The 17,417-nt window shown below is 42.2% G+C and overlaps 2 protein-coding genes across 5 annotated transcripts in view; one reads left to right on the forward strand and one right to left on the reverse strand.

The window, feature by feature from the left end:
- Positions 1-25, reverse strand: part of ERI2 (ERI1 exoribonuclease family member 2) — a 5,140-nt gene extending 5,115 nt beyond the window's left edge. The window contains exon 1 of the mRNA XM_026859148.1: positions 5-25. Coding sequence (XP_026714949.1) covers positions 5-25 — 21 coding nt within the window. The remainder of the gene's footprint in view (positions 1-4) is intronic.
- On the forward strand, positions 9-17,184 carry REXO5 (RNA exonuclease 5). Of its 4 annotated transcripts, none has more exons than XM_026858800.1 (19): positions 9-187; positions 1,820-1,941; positions 2,812-2,938; positions 3,803-3,887; positions 6,483-6,632; positions 6,784-6,872; positions 7,673-7,788; positions 8,592-8,730; positions 9,298-9,392; positions 10,227-10,329; positions 10,934-11,070; positions 11,365-11,491; positions 11,826-11,936; positions 12,059-12,196; positions 12,644-12,736; positions 13,250-13,469; positions 13,989-14,182; positions 14,782-14,891; positions 16,966-17,184. In XM_026858800.1, exons 1-19 carry the CDS (start codon positions 68-70, stop codon positions 17,033-17,035), a joined length of 2,346 nt encoding a protein of 781 aa, XP_026714601.1. In that variant the 5' UTR covers positions 9-67; the 3' UTR covers positions 17,036-17,184. The 4 variants fall into 4 exon arrangements, with proteins under 4 accessions (XP_026714601.1, XP_026714602.1, XP_026714603.1 ...); XM_026858801.1 differs by having other exon boundaries at positions 68-187; positions 11,383-11,491; XM_026858802.1 differs by lacking the exons at positions 9-187; positions 1,820-1,941; positions 2,812-2,938 and adding an exon at positions 4,315-4,516.
- The last annotated feature ends 233 nt before the right edge of the window (positions 17,185-17,417 follow it).

Here is a 17,417-nt window from a genome sequence, read left to right on the forward strand (position 1 = left end):
GGGCTGTGAGGGGCCCTGGTGGCATCGCCCCGCGCCGCCCTGACCCCGCGGTGCTTTCCTCTAGGCCATGGCAAAGGCCGTCTGCCTTAACGGGTACAAAAGGCCCGCCGGAGCCGCTGAGGGCGCGGGGGAACGGCCGGCGGCTCGGAAGAGGAGGAAGGTGGATGGCGGCGGCCGGGGCCCTGAGGTGAGCGGCAGAGCGCGCCCGGTGCACTGCTGTGGGGACAAGGCCGCTGGCCTGCGCCTGTGCGGTATTTCTTACAGCCACGGTTTTGCTAGATTTATTGCATCACACGTCGGATACTGGAAACTCAGAAAAACCATGTTTTTCTGGCAGTCTGGGTAGGGGGTTGACTAAAGATAATGCCGAATGGCTTAGGTTCTGCTCCAAAAAATATGGACATGAACTCATTTTAGGTGTTAGGCATTTCTATTTAAGGGTTTTTGTTAAAAAATAAATACACTCTCCTCTTTCCTAATACACTTTTTCCTAAACAAAGTAGATCTTGAAAGGAGCATTGTATCCACTCAGCACATTCACAACCGAAGGATGCAAATTATCCCAAAGTTTCAACCTCATGGTAAACACTTTACTCAGCCAGGTTACAGCTTCTTTAGTGCCCCGTGTGGGACAAGAGTAAGCGTGTCAGACCTGTGAGATCAGTCTTAACTTGTACCTGATTAGAGACTGACGTTCCTGCAGTTGGCAGGTAGCCTTTGCTTGGTGAAACAAAAGTTCTGCTGTTTGGTTGGGGGGTTTTTTGCAGACCTCTAATTAGGCTGTATTGAAAACAACGGTGTCATTTGTCTAACTTAGCATGAGAGATGAGGGACTAGCAATTACACCACCCTGTGTTACTATTATTATTACCAGATGATTCTTAACCACTTGAACCTGAAAGGTTGTCACCTCTGTTTAGCTTTTCTACCCAATGACAAATGGCTTCAAAAGCGCACCAGCTCAGTCCCATGTGGGCAGGCTCTGTCAAAAATTGTGAGTCCAAGGCTTGTTAGTGTGGGGGGGAAAACACAAATTCTGGTAGTTGTTTATCCTGTGGGATTTGATGTTCTGTAGTGTTCTGTGGCCTTTTTTCTCTTCCCCTATATGTCGTGATGTCTTTTCATCATATAAAGAGCATCTTTAAAATTTCTACAGCTGAAAAGTGCTCATTGGAACAGCCCATATGGTCAGTGGAGGTCTCCAAAATCATGCATTTACTTGCTGATTAGCTTTTAGGAGAATCTGTGCATTTAGGCTTAAAGAACTATTGTGTTGAACTGTGTGGTGCAATTTCTACTCCATCTCGTCTTCTTCATGCTTGCTTTCTGCAGTTTGGGATTTTACTGAAACAATTTTTTTCCTGTAGGGGTCAGCAAATCCATCTGCCAAAACAGATCACATAATGTAAATGAAGTAATGGCTTTCAGCAAAACCTTGCATGAAGCAACAACATGTAACACTTACATAAATGCCTAAAGCTCTACATCAGCAAGTGGGTGAATTGGTTGAGAGAGCAGAACATAGTGTTTGCAAATCAAATAACTTTGTCTCCTTACTACATACATCTATTTACATTAATCTTTATTGGATAAATCTTTGAAGTTAGAGTACCTAGGTTACTGAAATATTGATAGTAAGTTTAATATTAAAGTGTAATTTGAAAGGAAACTTGCCTATAATGAGTGGAAAAGTTGTTTTAAATGTAGTTGATTGTATTCAAATGTAAATAGTTTCCTTTTACCATATAATTCGCTTCATTTTCCATGAAGTTGTGTGAGGACATAAAACCTTTCTTTACTAGCATTTCCCTTTCTACAGGAAAAGTCATCTCGTTTGTCAGCAGCTTTATTTGGTGAGGACTGCGAAATCAACCACGACCAGCTCTATGAGTTGTTAAAGTATGCAGCTTTGGGAAACTGCCACAATGCAACACAGCCCAGGTACAACACATTCATATCCAGGAATCAACCCTGTCTTGTGTCCTCATGTGTTGTGAAAACATACCTAAAGGCATGTTGGCCATGCTGGTTTTGGAATCCTTGCAACGCAGTTGCCATAATGGCAGCCTGTATTATGTAGATACTACTGTTGTTAGACTTGGCCAGAGACCAAAATTCCCTTCCTGACAAAAATTCTACCATTTCATAGTTTTGTTTCATGCAGCTTTCAAAAACTAAACAATTTTGTGGAACTAAAGAAGTTTCACACACTGAGAAATGAAATACCATGTTAATAATATGACACAAAAAATATTAACACATTTCATGATAGACATAGTTGACACAGACTAGAGTCTATTCTGGAGTGTTTGGGGAAAAACATTTTAGTCACTTTGCCCTGTTTCAGGGAAGCTTCTCAGCAATGGAAGAGAAAGGCTGAGGAGGGTATATAACCTCAGATGGCAAAAATATGGTGAAATATAACAAAAGTTGAGGCAAAAATAATCCCACTTTAGATTTTTAGTAGTGAATAGAAAATGATTTTGTGATAATTATTTTATGCATTCATTCACTAGACTACATCACTACAGCTGAAGTTACTTGTCCACATTCTGATGCACATTAATAATATATAATTGTCTTGAAGTGGTACTGCAGCAAAATGTTGCTATAACTCATTCTTTCTCTGTCTCCTGTATTCTGTTGCTTCCAGGAATATGTGGCTGTTTGAGATAAGCTATAAAGCCTCTTCTCATTGAAGTCATTTGGCACTTTGCCATTCACTGACTTAAAAACTGGGCTGGTTCCAAGTTTGTTTTTAAGAGTGCTTGATAATTGTTTTGCTTTGATTTTTTTTTTCTTTTTTTTTTTTTTGTGCCGTATTTATCACCAAAGCCACCTGGCTGGGGTTGTGGTTATTGTTCTACATGAAACGAGCCAACTCCATTTCTACAAATTCTATTTGCAGTTCAAACACCTCAGAAAAGTGTTCCGGCATGTAAGTTCCCAACCTGTATTGCTGTCTTCTAAACTTTTTCCAATCCTGAAACCATGTCCCAAGGATTAATCGCTGCAGTGAAATCACTGCCTTTTCCAGTAGGAAGTGGCCATCTTTGACTCCCAAAGCAAGCTAATGAGAGGATCTATTTGTAGCCGTTGTCAGCTCAAAACAAAGGCCAAGGCTTTGATATTAGAAACAACTTTTCAGGACTTATATCTTTGAAGCCTTACCAGGTGAAACATGTATTGATGTTTCAGACCTCTGACTTTTATGCTTCCTGCATCTTCAGGATGCCAATGAAATTAAAAATATCACAGTTAATTTGGAATTTACTGAGTGAGGAGACACTCAATAGAGTTATGCTATTTCCATTGGTTGAAAAATCTCACTTGTACTATTTGCACTTTATGTCAAGTTTCTCCCATTTTCCAAAAGTATTATTAAAATAATTACTTAAATTCTCTGAGTTACAAGCAAAATTTTTGAAGAAAGAAAGTAGCACTTTGATTCAGACTTCTAGACTTTGATTCTCCCTGAACTGCAGCAAATGCAAATCACAACTTAACTGGAAAGTCTGGAATGTACTTTAGTTTCTGTCAAAGAAAGTCTTGAGATTTGCTTTCTTGATCATATCAGACAAGGCAAATCTGTCCCTTAGTACAAAGAATCCTGTATCGTATATCATTAAAATGGGTTGGGTTTGTGTTGGGTTTTTTTTTTCTTCCTTAGGTAAACACCAAACATATTTCCACTACTTCTTTATCCATCTTGCTAAATTTGGCTGGTTTGGGGGTCAAGAAACATCTTATTTGCTTGATATGTCTGCTTCTGTTTCAAAGTCTCTAACACATCTTTTTTCAGAGATTCACATTATCATCTTCCACTAACTTCCTAGCCAGCTTGTACGGAGAAGGAGCAAACCTGAAACCTCAAAACACCGCACAAGGTATCTGGTTTTGCATCATCTCTTTGAATCATAGTGACTTGCTTTTAACAGTAATTTATGCCTTTGCCTCCTGTGCAATCCCAGCATGCTGGTATGGTAAACTTGTTTACAAAGGAAAACATACAGTGGCTTAAACTATGAGACTAGTTACTCTGATTAGTCCACTAACTCTTTTGGGCTTACTCAACCAAGTAAGTGCAAAATGCAGAGAGTTTTTAACATGTTTAATCCAAAATTCTGATGTTTCATTGCCTATTTTGTGATTATTTTATTCTAAAATGTATCTAATAAAAGATAAAGATATAAATTCAATTCAAGCTAAGTAGTTACTCATTTCTTCTTAGTTTTCTTTGTTATACTGAGCAGCAAATCAACGTAAAGAACGGGTGTGTTGATGACTGATTTCCTATTTTTACACTCTTTATAGAGGTGATTGTAATCCAACAGGCTTGTACAAAACCTGCAAAAGACTACAATGCGAACTTCACTGAAATTATTAGAAGTGTAACAAAGAATCTTGAATTCAGGTCCTAAATGGGAGAATGAACAGCTGTTACTTTCAGTGTATTGACAGAGTCCTTTAGCATCCTGACTAAACCTTCTGCACACTCACAGACCTGAGATGTCAGGTATATTTTTCTTTTAAGTGCAATCTGCAGAGAGTCACCTACAGGATAATTTAACTTTATACAGTTGTGGATTCTGGTGTTGTTCAGTGCTTGCTTCTTGGTGAGCTACACTTAGAGCACATTTTCTCTTGATAACACTTACAAGAAAGAATTTCACAGAGAAGGTATTAAAAAAAGGTAACTTCTTTTACAGCTTACATGAAGTAACAGATGATTATGTTCTCATGCTTACGAGGCAAGTTTGTTCTCTCTGTTTCTGAAAGGAATGTGAGGCAGAGACTTGTGATGTGACTTGCTTCTGAATCAGCCAGCAGTGTTAGTAGCTGATCTGGGAAAAGATTCAAGTATCCTGAATATCAAGTATATTTTATATATAGATATGATATATACACTATATACATTATATATGGTATTGTGTATGTATGATTATGTATATATAATCATAGACTGTTTTGGGTTGGAAGGGACCTTACAGATCACCCAGTCCCAACCCCCTGCCATGGGCAGGGACACCTTCCACTAGCCCAGGCTGCTCAAAGCCCTGTCCAACCTGGCCTTGAACACTGCCGGGGGGGACAGCCACAGCTTCTCTGGGCAACCTGTGCCAGTGTCTCACCACCCTCACAGTGAAGAATTTCTTCTTTGTATCTAATCTAAATCTGCCCTCTTTCAGTTTAAAGCTGCTACCCCTTGTCCTATCCCTACACTCCCTGGTCAAGAGTCCTTCCTCACCTTTCCGGTAGCCCCTTTAAGCACTGGGAGGTTGCTCTAAGGTCTCCCCAGAGCCTTCTCTTCTCCAGGCTGAACACCCCCAACTCTCTCAGCCTGTCCTCATGTGGGAGGTCCTCTCGAGCAGGTCCATGTCCTTCTTACACTTGGGGCCCCAGAGCTGAACACAGCACTGCAGGGGGGGACTCACAGAGGGGGAGAATCCCCCCCCCTCACCCTGCTGCCCACACTGCTCTTGATGCAGCCCAGGACAGGGTCGGCTTTCTGGGCTGTGAGCACACATTGCTGGCTCACAGTCAGTTTTCCATCCACTGACACCCCCAAGTCCTTCTCCTTGGGGCTGCTCTCAATCCACTCCTGGCCCAGCCTGTGTCTGTGCTTGGGATTGCCCCGACCCATGGGCAGGACCTTGCACTTGGCCTTGTTGAACTCCCGGAGGTTTGCACAGGCCACCTCTGCAGCCTGTCCAGTCCCTCTGGATGGCACATCCCTTCCCTCCAGCGTGTCCCCGCACCACACAGCTCGGTGTCGTTGGTGAACTTGCTGAGGGTGCCTCCATCCCACTGTCCGTGTCATTAACAAAGATGTTAAACAGCACCAGTCCCAACCCCGACCCCTGAGGACGCCACTTGTCACTGCTCTGCACTTGGACATGGAGCCATTGACCACAACTCTTCGAGTGCGACCACCCAGCCAATTCCTTACCCACCGAGTGGTCCATCCATCAAATCCCTGTCTCTCCAGTTTAGAGACAAGGATGTTGTGTGGGACAGTGTCAGATGCTTTGCACAAGCCCAGGTAGATGATGTCAGTTCCTCTTCCCTTATCCACCAGCACTGTAGCCCCATTGTAGAAGGCCACCAAATTTGTCAGAAATGATTTACACTTATTGAAGACATGTTGGCTGTCACCAGTCACCTTCTACTTCTCTCCTATAATGTATATATAAGATATAAACTGGAGATGCATATATATATATATATATATGTAAAATGGAGAGAAATAAAAGTAAACTGGAGATAGACAGCTAGATAGACTGATTCTTTCTGTCTTTCTTTCTGTCTTTCTGTCTTTCTTTCTGTCTTTCTTTCTCCTCCCTCCCCATCTTCCAGTTTATTGTTCCAAGTAGTGTTTTCCTTTGAAGTGGTATAGCCTCTTAGGATGCATACTAATGCAGAAAGCTGACTGCAAGTAGGGGGTGCTATCAGAGCTTGACAGATGCCTCTGTATTTTGCAGGTTTGAATTCCACTAGCAGTGAATGTGTTCCTAAAAGCTCGAAACTGCAATGTGATCCCATCCTTCAGAAATACGGAGAAAAAAAACGAGGCCTTACTAGCTACACTCTAACTTTAGAAGAGCAGGAAAAAAATGACTATCCCATAAAAGGTCAGTTTTTGCAGGTTTTTGTTTGATTGTTTTGTTGTGTTTTGGTTTGTTTGGGTTTTTTTAGATTTTGACAGTTTGGTCATATAAGATATATGATGAGTTTTAGAAGAGAGAGGTCTGTTTCTTATTCATGAGTATCTTTTCATTCTAGGCTCCCCTGGATGTAAGGGCTATATATATACAGAGTGTGATCAGCAGAGGACAGACAGCAGCCCCCTCTTTGGTCTGGATTGTGAAATGGTAAAAATAAATGTTTGTGACCTTACAAAACATAGTCAAGCAACCAAACTCCTACCAGCTATTCCAAAGTGAGCCAAGTACCCTGTGTATTTGCTAAACCACTTCTGATACACTGATATATGCTGCCAGTCCCTTCATTGACAGTACCAGTGTTAATGCAGCCATGGGAAGGACTCAGGAAGTGGTTCTGGAAACAAGACAGAAATATCTTGAGCCATGCAGCAGAGCTCAGTTCTGCGTTGGCTGTCAGAGCAGCAGCTGGATCTGCCAGGCTCATCAGCAGTGCTGCGATACCCCCTGAGACTGCTGTGGAATTCCTCCTCCCAGCCCTCCCCAAGATTTGGGAAAGGAAAGATACTTCTCTATCACACATCTTTCCTTTAGCCATCACAGTTCTGTCAGCATGCTGGGGTGAAGATTCCTCCTTTAGTGCAGTTTTGACCTTGTGGCGATGCCTATTTGGCATCAGCATTGAGTAACTAACGATACAACCTGGACTCTGCTTTTAAATTGTGCATCTCTGGAAGATGCTCTCAGTGACAGCTCTGCAGTGCAGAGCACAGACTGATTCTGTGAAATCAGCACTTCTTTATAATGGTTTTCTTTGTGTTGTGCTTGTCTGTGTGTTTGCTGTGCTTATGGTGGGCATTTAACAATTAAAATTAAGCATGCTACATCATAAAACAACCAGCTGTGAGTGGTAGAGCTTGTAACCCAGTAGTGGTGCTGGCTGTTAGCTAGGGTTTTTTGAGTGACAACATCATGCTGATTCAACAACTGCCTCTGTTTCTTCCTGACAGTGCCTGACTGAAAAAGGGAATGAAGTCACTCGTGTCTCTTTGGTGGATGCACAGGGTCAATGCCTCTTGAATGAACTAGTCAAACCTGAAAGCACAGTAGTAAACTACCGCACCAGGTGACTTGCATATAAATTTCTTATCTCTTTGTCTTTAAGAGCTGCAACCCCTTCACATTAAGCCTGTTACACAGGACCTTTCAGTTTGGTTTGCACAGATGCCTACTGCATTTAATTCGGTGTTGAGAATACAGTTCTTGCTATGTGATTAGAATAACCAACATTACACACACACTCTCCTAGTGCCTGTGTGGCTACTAGGCAGAAGCATTGCCATTCTGCAATGTTCTAGGAAAAGTTCTGTTACAAATTAATGATACACAGTACAAGTTACTCTTTACTGATGGCTATAAAATAAGATGGAGGATAAGAGTAGAGGACTGCAGTCTGCATCTCCCTGCTCCATAGCTAAGGTTGCCCATCTGTAAAAAATGAGTAGAGCAGCTCGTTAGTTTGTACAGACCTCTAGGGCTGCACTTGGTAGCAGGCAAAGTTGAAGCCTTGTCTGCTCCAAAACTTTGCCCGGCTTTATCCAGGAGGTAACATGACAATCCCCTCAGGTGCTTGGAATCATCTCCTTCCACCATTAGTCTTGCAGTATTTCGTTACCTGTGCTCTGATTCTGAGAACTGCACCACTGAAGAGTAAATTATACTTGAGAGAAAAATGTTTGAAACATGTTGTAGCTTATAGCAGTTTAATATACCTGCAGTATATCCTCTTATGTTGGAACAGAAAGCAGTAAATAGCTTTCTGTCATTAGTTACACTGACTTCACATTATACTTGCCCTTCTTGTAATATTCTGCAGTAGGCACTGTCACTGATGTATTGCTTTTACCTCATCCAACTTTTGTTTTGAAGATTCTCAGGAATCACAAAGAAAATGCTTCTTCCAGTGAAAACAAGACTGCCAGACATCCAAAACAGACTTAAAAAAATGCTTCCCCATGATGCAGTATTGGTGGGTCATTCTCTAAATGCTGACCTTCAGGCTTTGGAAGTGAGTATGCCTTTAAGAGTCTTTTTCACATCCCTGTGATAGTCATTTCAGACCCCAAAACTGTAAACAATTCCTCTTTTTATTAGTGATCACTTGCTAATTTATTATGAATAGCCTTATGTCTGTAAGAATTTAAAAGGGAAAGACTTACATCTATAAAACTTGCAAGGAGCTGTTCAGAACCCAAAAGGAAGGGAAATCTGTCCAGACATAGATACAGTTGCACCAGATGCTTTACCTCTCTGCTTCATCCAGATGCTTCTGATAGCTCTGTCACAGGAAGAACTGAAGTCCTTCCTGTATTTAATTTAACCAACCTAAAATGCTTGAATCATAATTTATCTTTCTAATCCAATCTAGATCTTCCCAACAGAGTGTTGGAAAGGAGAGCTGGGATTGTTTCATTATTCCTATTGGCTCTCTTGTTGTGGACCAGTTATATATCAGTGAGAAACTGGCAACTGAAATGAAAAGGCAGAGGCAGAGATAACAGTTGGGCAGAGTTACTGCCCAATTCAAAATGACTGCTGTTCTTAAATTAAACTGTTGATGTTTTCTCTCCTCCAGATGATCCACCCCAGTGTTATTGACACTTCATTGCTTTTTGCCAGAAATGAAGGTCGAAGATTTAAGTTAAAATTTCTAGCCAAAGCTGTTTTAGGGTAAGATTATTAATGTATTTTCATGGGAAATATTAGAAACTGTTATGGTGGATCATAGGGTGTTGCTCCTCCTCTAGTAGCATCAGAATTTATTTATTTTTTCACTAAAATTAAAAAAAAAGGAGCGGGCTGTGCAAATAGACACAGTAAAGAAGAATTTACTGCCTGCTTGAAACATCAGGCCGCATAATAAATTGGCTTGTCTTTAAGGAAGCAGGGCTGCTGTGACCCAACCAGATTTGAGTCCTAGCAAAACTACCTTTTCCGTGTGTCTGTAGCAGTACCAGTGTATTGAATTGTAGAGCAACAAAGACACTGGCTCACGCAAAGGAGATCTGTTACAGTTAGCAGGAAAGAAAGGCTAATGTATGAAAGTATGATTTACTGACTTAAATCATATTCCTCAGTGTACTAGCTACCACTGGATAGTATGTCTTAGTGGTACAGTTCTCACCATTCACACAGTGAATATTAATAGTCTTGCAGCACCAAACTTCACTGAGTTGGAGGTTGCTTCCCTGTCTGTGTGCAAATTGTAACTTGGGTCATTGGTCAAGGAAGAAGTAAAATTAAAAATAGTCAGGCATCAGGGTACTGAGTATTAGCACTGCTTCTGTCAAACCCAGTAAACAGTGTTTTGCTCAATGTTGCAGAAACATTTCTTGCAGTAACTTTTGGGAATATTTCACAAGAACGCTGCTGCACAGAACTGAAATCCTTTTTGGAGAGGAGAAGGCTATTTGGCTCGAAAAGGACCCAGTTTAGAAAAGACAGGATGTTGATCAGTTTGGAAAAACAGATAACCTGCCTGTACACCTAATTTTGATGCCTTAGGAAGGAGATTCAGTGTGAACAGAAGCTTGGGCATGATCCTGCAGAAGATGCTAGAGCTGCTTTGGAATTGGCTCAATTCTTTATTGAGCAAGGACCAGCAAAGGTAGCTATATCTAATTAAGATTTCTGTCCTTAATCACAGAACATACAAGTTGTGCTTATGAAAGAAAAAAAAATTTCTGCCCATCCTTTTGTTGATTTAAAAGAGAAAATGGAGCTGTGATAGAGGTCTCAATTTTGACAGCTTGTTACTTTTAGCATGTATCCAGGTATCTTAATGACCTGAGCATTACCAGTGTTTCAGTACTCGACCACTGACATGAATCAGCATTGCTCTGATCTTGAAGAGGGACACTGGGTAAAGGAGGATTGAGAGGCATCCAGCCTACAGGAATGCCCATCATTTTTCCAGATGAAAGAAGTGAGAGACCTTGTGTGTTGTGGTAGTGATTCAGCTGGTTTGATGAGTCTCTTGCTTCTGTCGTTGATTTCTGAGAGAACTTTTTTTGGAGATGATTGCTGGTTGGTGTTATGAGTGCTGCATGCGTGAAAACGACAACAGAAAATAATAAGGCAAGAAAATAATGCCTGTGTTTCTTCACTACTGTGGAGCGTGCCTAGGTGACTCATAGAGAAAGCACATGCTTTTTGGTTAGCTACAATTAGCTGAGATGAAAGCCAACTACTAATCTTTTTCCTTCCCCAAGGTAGCAGAACTAAACTTGGAGATGCTTCTGACGACTGAAAAACTGGCTGAGGTCTCACAGAACAAAGCTGTGTTACAGCCACGACAGCGCAGGGTCCAGAAACAATTGAATGAGCCTCCACGTTTATCCAAACCATGGTAATAAGATTCTCAAGTATGCATGTTTTTCCTTCAGTTGAATCCCAGTAAAATCAAAGAAGTGCATTATGTTTTTCAGAAGCCATCAGGATCTTTATAGAGACACAAATAATTGTAGCATAGCACTGAAAAACTTTCAGAAGTTGCATCTTGGATGTCACAAAGCATTTTCTAGGCTTCTTTTGATGTTGAGGACAAGAATACTTTTTTAATATCAACTGTGTAATTTTTTATATGACAATCACATCTTCAAACCTTATAATTCACCATATTGATAAGTACAGTGATTCACAGTTTTCTTCCCTCTGCTAGTTTTTTAGACTGCTTGCAGATGACTGGCCAGAAACCCCTCCTTTTGGGCAGACAGGAACTAGACTCTTCTGGCCTGTGTCAGAGTAACCTGAGCACCTCAAACAAACAGGTGAATGGACTTAGAGTGGGTTGGTCTAAGGAAGCATCAAAGTAATTCAAAGTTCTTCTTGTTCTGGGGGTGGGTAGATGAGTCCTATTTTAAAAAGCTGACTGACAATACTGTTAGCAATAGTGTTAATACCAGGTTAGCTAAATCCATTTTAACATTTCGGAAATAAGCTTTGATCCTCTACATCCTCTTATGACTCACTAAAGAATTATTTCTGCCTGAGGGCTTCCTTAGACAATAATGAAAATTGCAGTTGGGAATTAAGTTCAATAGCTTTGTTTCTGATCCTTTGCAGTACAACTGTCTTGAGTCTTGTATACTCTTTTCCCTCCAGATTCTTCAGAGAGCCTTAGAAGATGTTCCCTTGTCCACATTCAGTATCATTCAGTTCAGTTTGGGTCCAGAGTATGTTGCATCTCACCTTCTTGCTGGACTTTGTGAAAAGGTACTTTTTTTTGAGAATAGTCTTCATTGCTGAGCTTGGAAAGAGATGTTACTTATCTGGAGGCACCACATAGTTAGTTCCTTTGCTTTGTGAAGTTCCTTCTCTAATCTGTGTTCCTACAGGTGAGAAGCAAGCTGACTGACATGCTGACAATTTATGCAGGTCCTTTTGAAAAAAGCTTTTGCCTGAAGTCTGTGAAAAAAGAATTTGGGAGGTGTGGACCAATCCAGTCTCTTAAAGTGGTAACTGAAACATACCAGGTGAGGAGCTCTCAGAGCATTAAGCTTGTTGACAGGCATGGAAGGCCCAAGTAATCTCATGGAAAGATAAGGATTAGAACCACTGAAATACCCGTTATTCTGTCTGGGGCTTTTTTTCGGGTCATTTAGTCACCAGCTACAGCTCCACACAATGACAAGAATAAACACAGCTCCTGTGGTTTATCTGTGCTGTTCAAGCTAGAGGACTTTGAGCACTGAAGCAGCTGAGATGCTTTTTGTCCCTCTCAAGAGAACTGATACACTAAGGCCTTTAATGACCAAAAAAAAAAAAAAAAAAAGGTTGGTTTTAACAGCTACAGTATATGGAGTGTTACATTTATTACCCTCAGACAAAACACAACTCATACTGAGACCTGACGTTTAAAAAAAGGGAGGGGTAGTGTGTCTTATTGATAAGCCTGAAGTATCTTATCATTCTGTTTCAAGCCCTATGTCTGTATCCAATACGAGGTGCTGGAAGCTGCCCAGCTTGCTGTGGAAAGCCTGAATGGAGCTGAGGTAGCAGGATCCTGCATTAAGGTAAACAATGCAAATAGCAAAAGCCCAAGCTGAGCACAGGAACAGCATTCAGCATGTCTCTTTTGACATGTGACATGTACTCACAGCACAGTGTCTGGGTAAATGCTGGCTGGTTGTGCTGTTACCATCTCCCTGTCCCTGGACAATTTAGGGGCACTGGCAGAAGGGAAATGGGTGGTTATAGCCTGTTTATTTTCTCTTTCTGCCTGTCAGCAGAAGGGGGTTAGAAAGCATTCTGACCTCCAGCTGCAGCTTTAAAAGGAACAGCCAAGTAACAGTGTGTTAAAATGCCATATACAAAGTATGGGGTTCTTAATTTTAAAGTGTTTCTGCATTACAAACATGATCTCTCTTCCTTTTTCATGACTAATTAAGTTAGCCTTCATTAGTCATATTTTTTTCAGCAGAAGGAAAATAGCTTGTCAAGTTTTAGTAGTGGGAGAAAATGATTTAAAATAGAAACATGGAACATGGAGCTGCTTGGGCTGACATTTTATGCTGAATTCACTCCAGGTCCAGAGACCTGTCACTGCAGCAATGCTGGACTGTGATGTTTTGATAAAGGAATTAGAACTGGATGTAGAAAACGAAGGTGTGATTTATGTGGCGGGTCTAAAGAAGTCATTAACAGAAGCAGACTTGCAAGAAGAATTCAGCCAGTTGCAAGACCTGGAAACATTGTTCCTGCCAAAGGACCTCCAGAGTGGAAAGTGCAGGAACTGCTGTTTCCTCAGTAAGTAGCTTCACTTACAGCCTGCTTATTTCCTTCAAATAAGCTCATTCAGCAACCTTTGGGACTTTGCACCGACACAGCAAGAGCTGCTGAAATTCATGTGTGCTCAAAGTGATGGTATTTAAAATACTCCAGTGAAACCGTGTATTGTTTGGAGCAGCAGTACAGCTGAGTATTTAAAAGGAAAAAAAAAATCTGCTTAAATAAAAATAATCTTTACTTCGAAAAGTTCTGGGATACTTTATTGACTCCAGTACCTCAACGTGAGGGCTGGCTACTCTGCAGTTTCAGACGGATAAGTAATTGCCTCCAAAAATGTGACAGCTGGATGAGTGCTGCTGCAGTTAACTGGCATTTCTATAGCCTGGTGTTTAGCTGTAGCAAAATGAGGATCTGCTTGCTGCAGGGATTTCAGTTTCTCATCTCCCTTCGCCACACTTCTAGCTCTGCCCTGTAAGTGCCAAGAACAGGGCAGCAACATCACTGCTAAAGCATGTTCCCCTTCTCTTTGTGTTTCAGAATTCCAGAAATCACAAAGTGCTGTGGATGCCCTCGAAGTTATAAATGGATGGACTGTGAAGGGCAGTAAACTAAGAAGTAGAAATGCTCTTGCTTCAGGTCACCTCTGGAGATGGATTTGGCAAATGAATCACAGCAATGAGAAGCAAGGAGGAAACATCTTATGTGAGAAAATGGAGCAACCATCTGACTCTGTGAGTTTAAAGCAGTGCTGATGATTCTGCAGTTAGTGAGGAGGTGCCGCCCTGGGAACCAGGAGGGATAACTTTGAGCAGACTTAAGTGCAGAGCTGCGTCTGACAGGTGGTCCTGGAGCAGAGAGGCTGCCGAGGAGCAGTTCCCACAAGGCAGTTGGAGAGATAACATGCAAGACAATGGGATGTTTGCAGAGTGCTATATAACCTTAAAACCAGCACAGCTGCTCAGGGCGGTGAGTGATGCTACACAGGAACCGAAGCCTTCCACATGAGAGCAGGCAGAGCAGTATGCAGGTGTAGCGAGTGGAATGGGAGTCAGAGGGAGAAGTGACAAGTTGTGTAGCCATACAGGAAAGAACAGCTCCAGTTGCAGCTCTCAGTTTTACTGGAGGAAGCTGCAGTGCCATCTGAGTAGGGCATATGGTTCTCCCTGCTGCTGAGCCACTGCGCTGCCAAATGCCAGCCAGTAACCACTGCTGTCCTCACCTGTTTGATCCCTGGCACTGCCCGAGGGTCTCACCACGCACACTTCCAAGTGTGATTGCTACAGCTCTGCAGATGAATTGGGGATTGTAATGCTTATGTTCTGTTATGCAGGAGCAGGATCTAAGGAAAGAAGTGAAGAAGTTAGACCACCATATCAAAAAGCTGTATAGAAGTCTGCAGGATAACACGCTGTGCGTTGTTCTCTTTCCTGGAGTGAACAGGTAAATTGCCACCTATTTTGCAAAGAGCCAAGGAAAATACATAGCCAAATATTTCTATCTTAATCTATTAAAAATTAAAACCCTGCCTAAAGAAGTGAAAGCCTGAGAGAAGGCCTGAAGAAGCTGTTGTACTTAGTCTGACTTTCATGTTAGGCCAATAAAACCTGAACTGTAAGCTCTGCCCATAAGCCATGCCTGATCCAGAACAAGCACAAGTGCTGACACCCCTTCTGTAGCTGATGGTCCAGATTAGCAAGGCTGAAGTACACAGTGTTGATTAATTATACAGGTCTTCTCAGTTCACCTGCCTTTCCTTGTTGGATGTTTCATCCCTATTGACAATGAGGTAAGTTTTATGTGGCCATGAGAAAATTGAGCAGTTTCCACAGCAGCCAGTTTTTTGGGTGGTTTTCGTGGGTTTTTGTTTTTTAAAACCACCAAACTGCTGCAGTCAAGGCATCTACCAGTTGTCTTGTAGCAGTCTGACACACGTGCTTCGGCCACAGCTGTTCAGGGAGACGATTCATGCCCTCATGAGGGACACAACTGGGAAAAAAAGAACACTTTCACCAACAGAACCTTAAGCTTTCATAGGAAAGGGCAACTCCTAGAGTTGAGTTGGGCTTCAGCACTAATACCCGGGATGCTTCCAGATGGCGTGGGCTTCCTGCATTTTAGAACCTGGGTCATTCACTGCTTAATTATCAACCAGAAAGGTTAAATCTTTCCCAGACAAGGCCCTAGTTACCGAGTACATATGTACTTCAGCAGTCTTCTTTCTGTTCTCTCACTGTGTCACTGTTCAGACAGTCAAATAAAGGTCACATCTACCCTTGCTTTTCTTCACCTTCCCTTCAGCAGGAGGAGTACCGTTCCTTGTGGTGCCCCAGAACAGAAGCAAGGAGACAGAGTTGCTCAGCAGCATCTCTTCTGCCTGGTTAGGCAGCCAGACCAGGGTCCCCTCTCTTGCTTGCAAAGCTTTCTGAGAAGAATCATGATGCTGTATTATCCTCTGCACCAAACTGTCCCTAGAAGGGAGATGCATCCCAAGCCAAGAGTCTGTTCAGGTGTAATGCCAGTGACAAACTGTTTCAGCAGGGTTGTGCACCAAGGGCTGCTCTTGGCATGATCTGTTCTGATTGTTCAGTTTCTAGTACCTTTTCAAAAAAATGTTTTAGGGTGGTTTTTTTTAAAGATAATTTGCCTTAATATCATTAAGCTGGTTTTTTCCCCCCACATTGAAGAATAGCAGCATACAGAATGAGACAGAAACAATTCCTACCTTATTAGAGAAGTGCTGATTGGGTGGATGTTGCATGACCGTGTGTTTTTGCACTAGCTTGTTATCCTATACTGCCTCAGTTTAAACCAGCCATGGGGAGGCCTGACCTGAGGGCTAACCTCTGCGGGCAGGTTAGCACTACATGTGGTCCTTGGAGCATTTACTGCTTTCTTCTGGGCTGTAGCTGAGTCAGTTCTTACATTTCTGAGCAATCATTTGCCTCTTCTCTACACGCCTGTATCACCTCAGTTACTTTGCATACTAACCTGGCAGCCCCACTGACAGGTTTGAGGAGAGGATGGCTCTGGAGTTCCAATCCACACTGTGTGTTTCTTCAGCAGATTCACTGGTCTCAGCAGGTCCAAATTTACTTTTCAAGGGCCATCTCAAACTAGCCTCGCTTATACAAGCTTGTTTGTTGTCTCACATAACTAAGGGACACAAATCCCACTAGCAGGTGGATTCAGGAGTTTGTACCCACAAGGAGCCTACAGCAGCCGAAAGACTGGCTTACGCTGCTCAGGCCCCCGAGTGGGTCAGAGGGGAGCTCCATCCCAGGCTTGGAAGAGATTTCTTGCCAAATAAGGTTCCTGTATTGCTGTTTCCCAGAGGACTGACAGTCCAGATGAGGCTTCTTGATTAAAAGGAATGCTAAATAATTGTTGGGTGGGAAAATGATTTTTTCAGTCTGCTGACCCTGAGGGTTTCAGGCTTCTCACTACTAGACCAGCAAGCTTATGTGCATCAAGGCTGCCCTGAGCAGAAATAACACACCTCTTGTTTCTATTGCAGCATGCATGGATCACAATCTGGCCTTGGTCTGATGGGAATAAAAGATGACCGAGGGAGGAGTGCTTGTTAAACTGCCAAGTTTTTAAGCAAAGTCTTTTGTTACGATACTTTTAATTACTTTAAATATTGATGGCTTTGTAAAGACCTCTTACCATAATAACAATAGGCTTTCACTCTGTATCTTTTACAAAGTCTAAAAATAAAAGCTATTCAAAACATGTTAAAACACAGACACGTTTCCATTAACCCTTCTTGCTGTGGCAGTTTTCCTTGGCAGCGGGTGAGTTAGTCAAGTGCTCAGGGAGAGCTGGGGGCAAACCAGGGGGAGCGTTGCCTAAAGTCCATCAGTACTGGCATGCAAGATGTAACTCAGCAAGTCCCTCATTGCCGGGGCCTGGCACACCAGTGGGTTGTCTTCAGTGAAACCTTGCAGGCTGTAAACCAGCAAGTCA

Source organism: Athene cunicularia (genome assembly GCF_003259725.1).
Source record: "Athene cunicularia isolate RWA chromosome 14 unlocalized genomic scaffold, athCun1 chr14_part1, whole genome shotgun sequence".
In the NCBI taxonomy this organism is placed as follows: domain Eukaryota; kingdom Metazoa; phylum Chordata; class Aves; order Strigiformes; family Strigidae; genus Athene; species Athene cunicularia.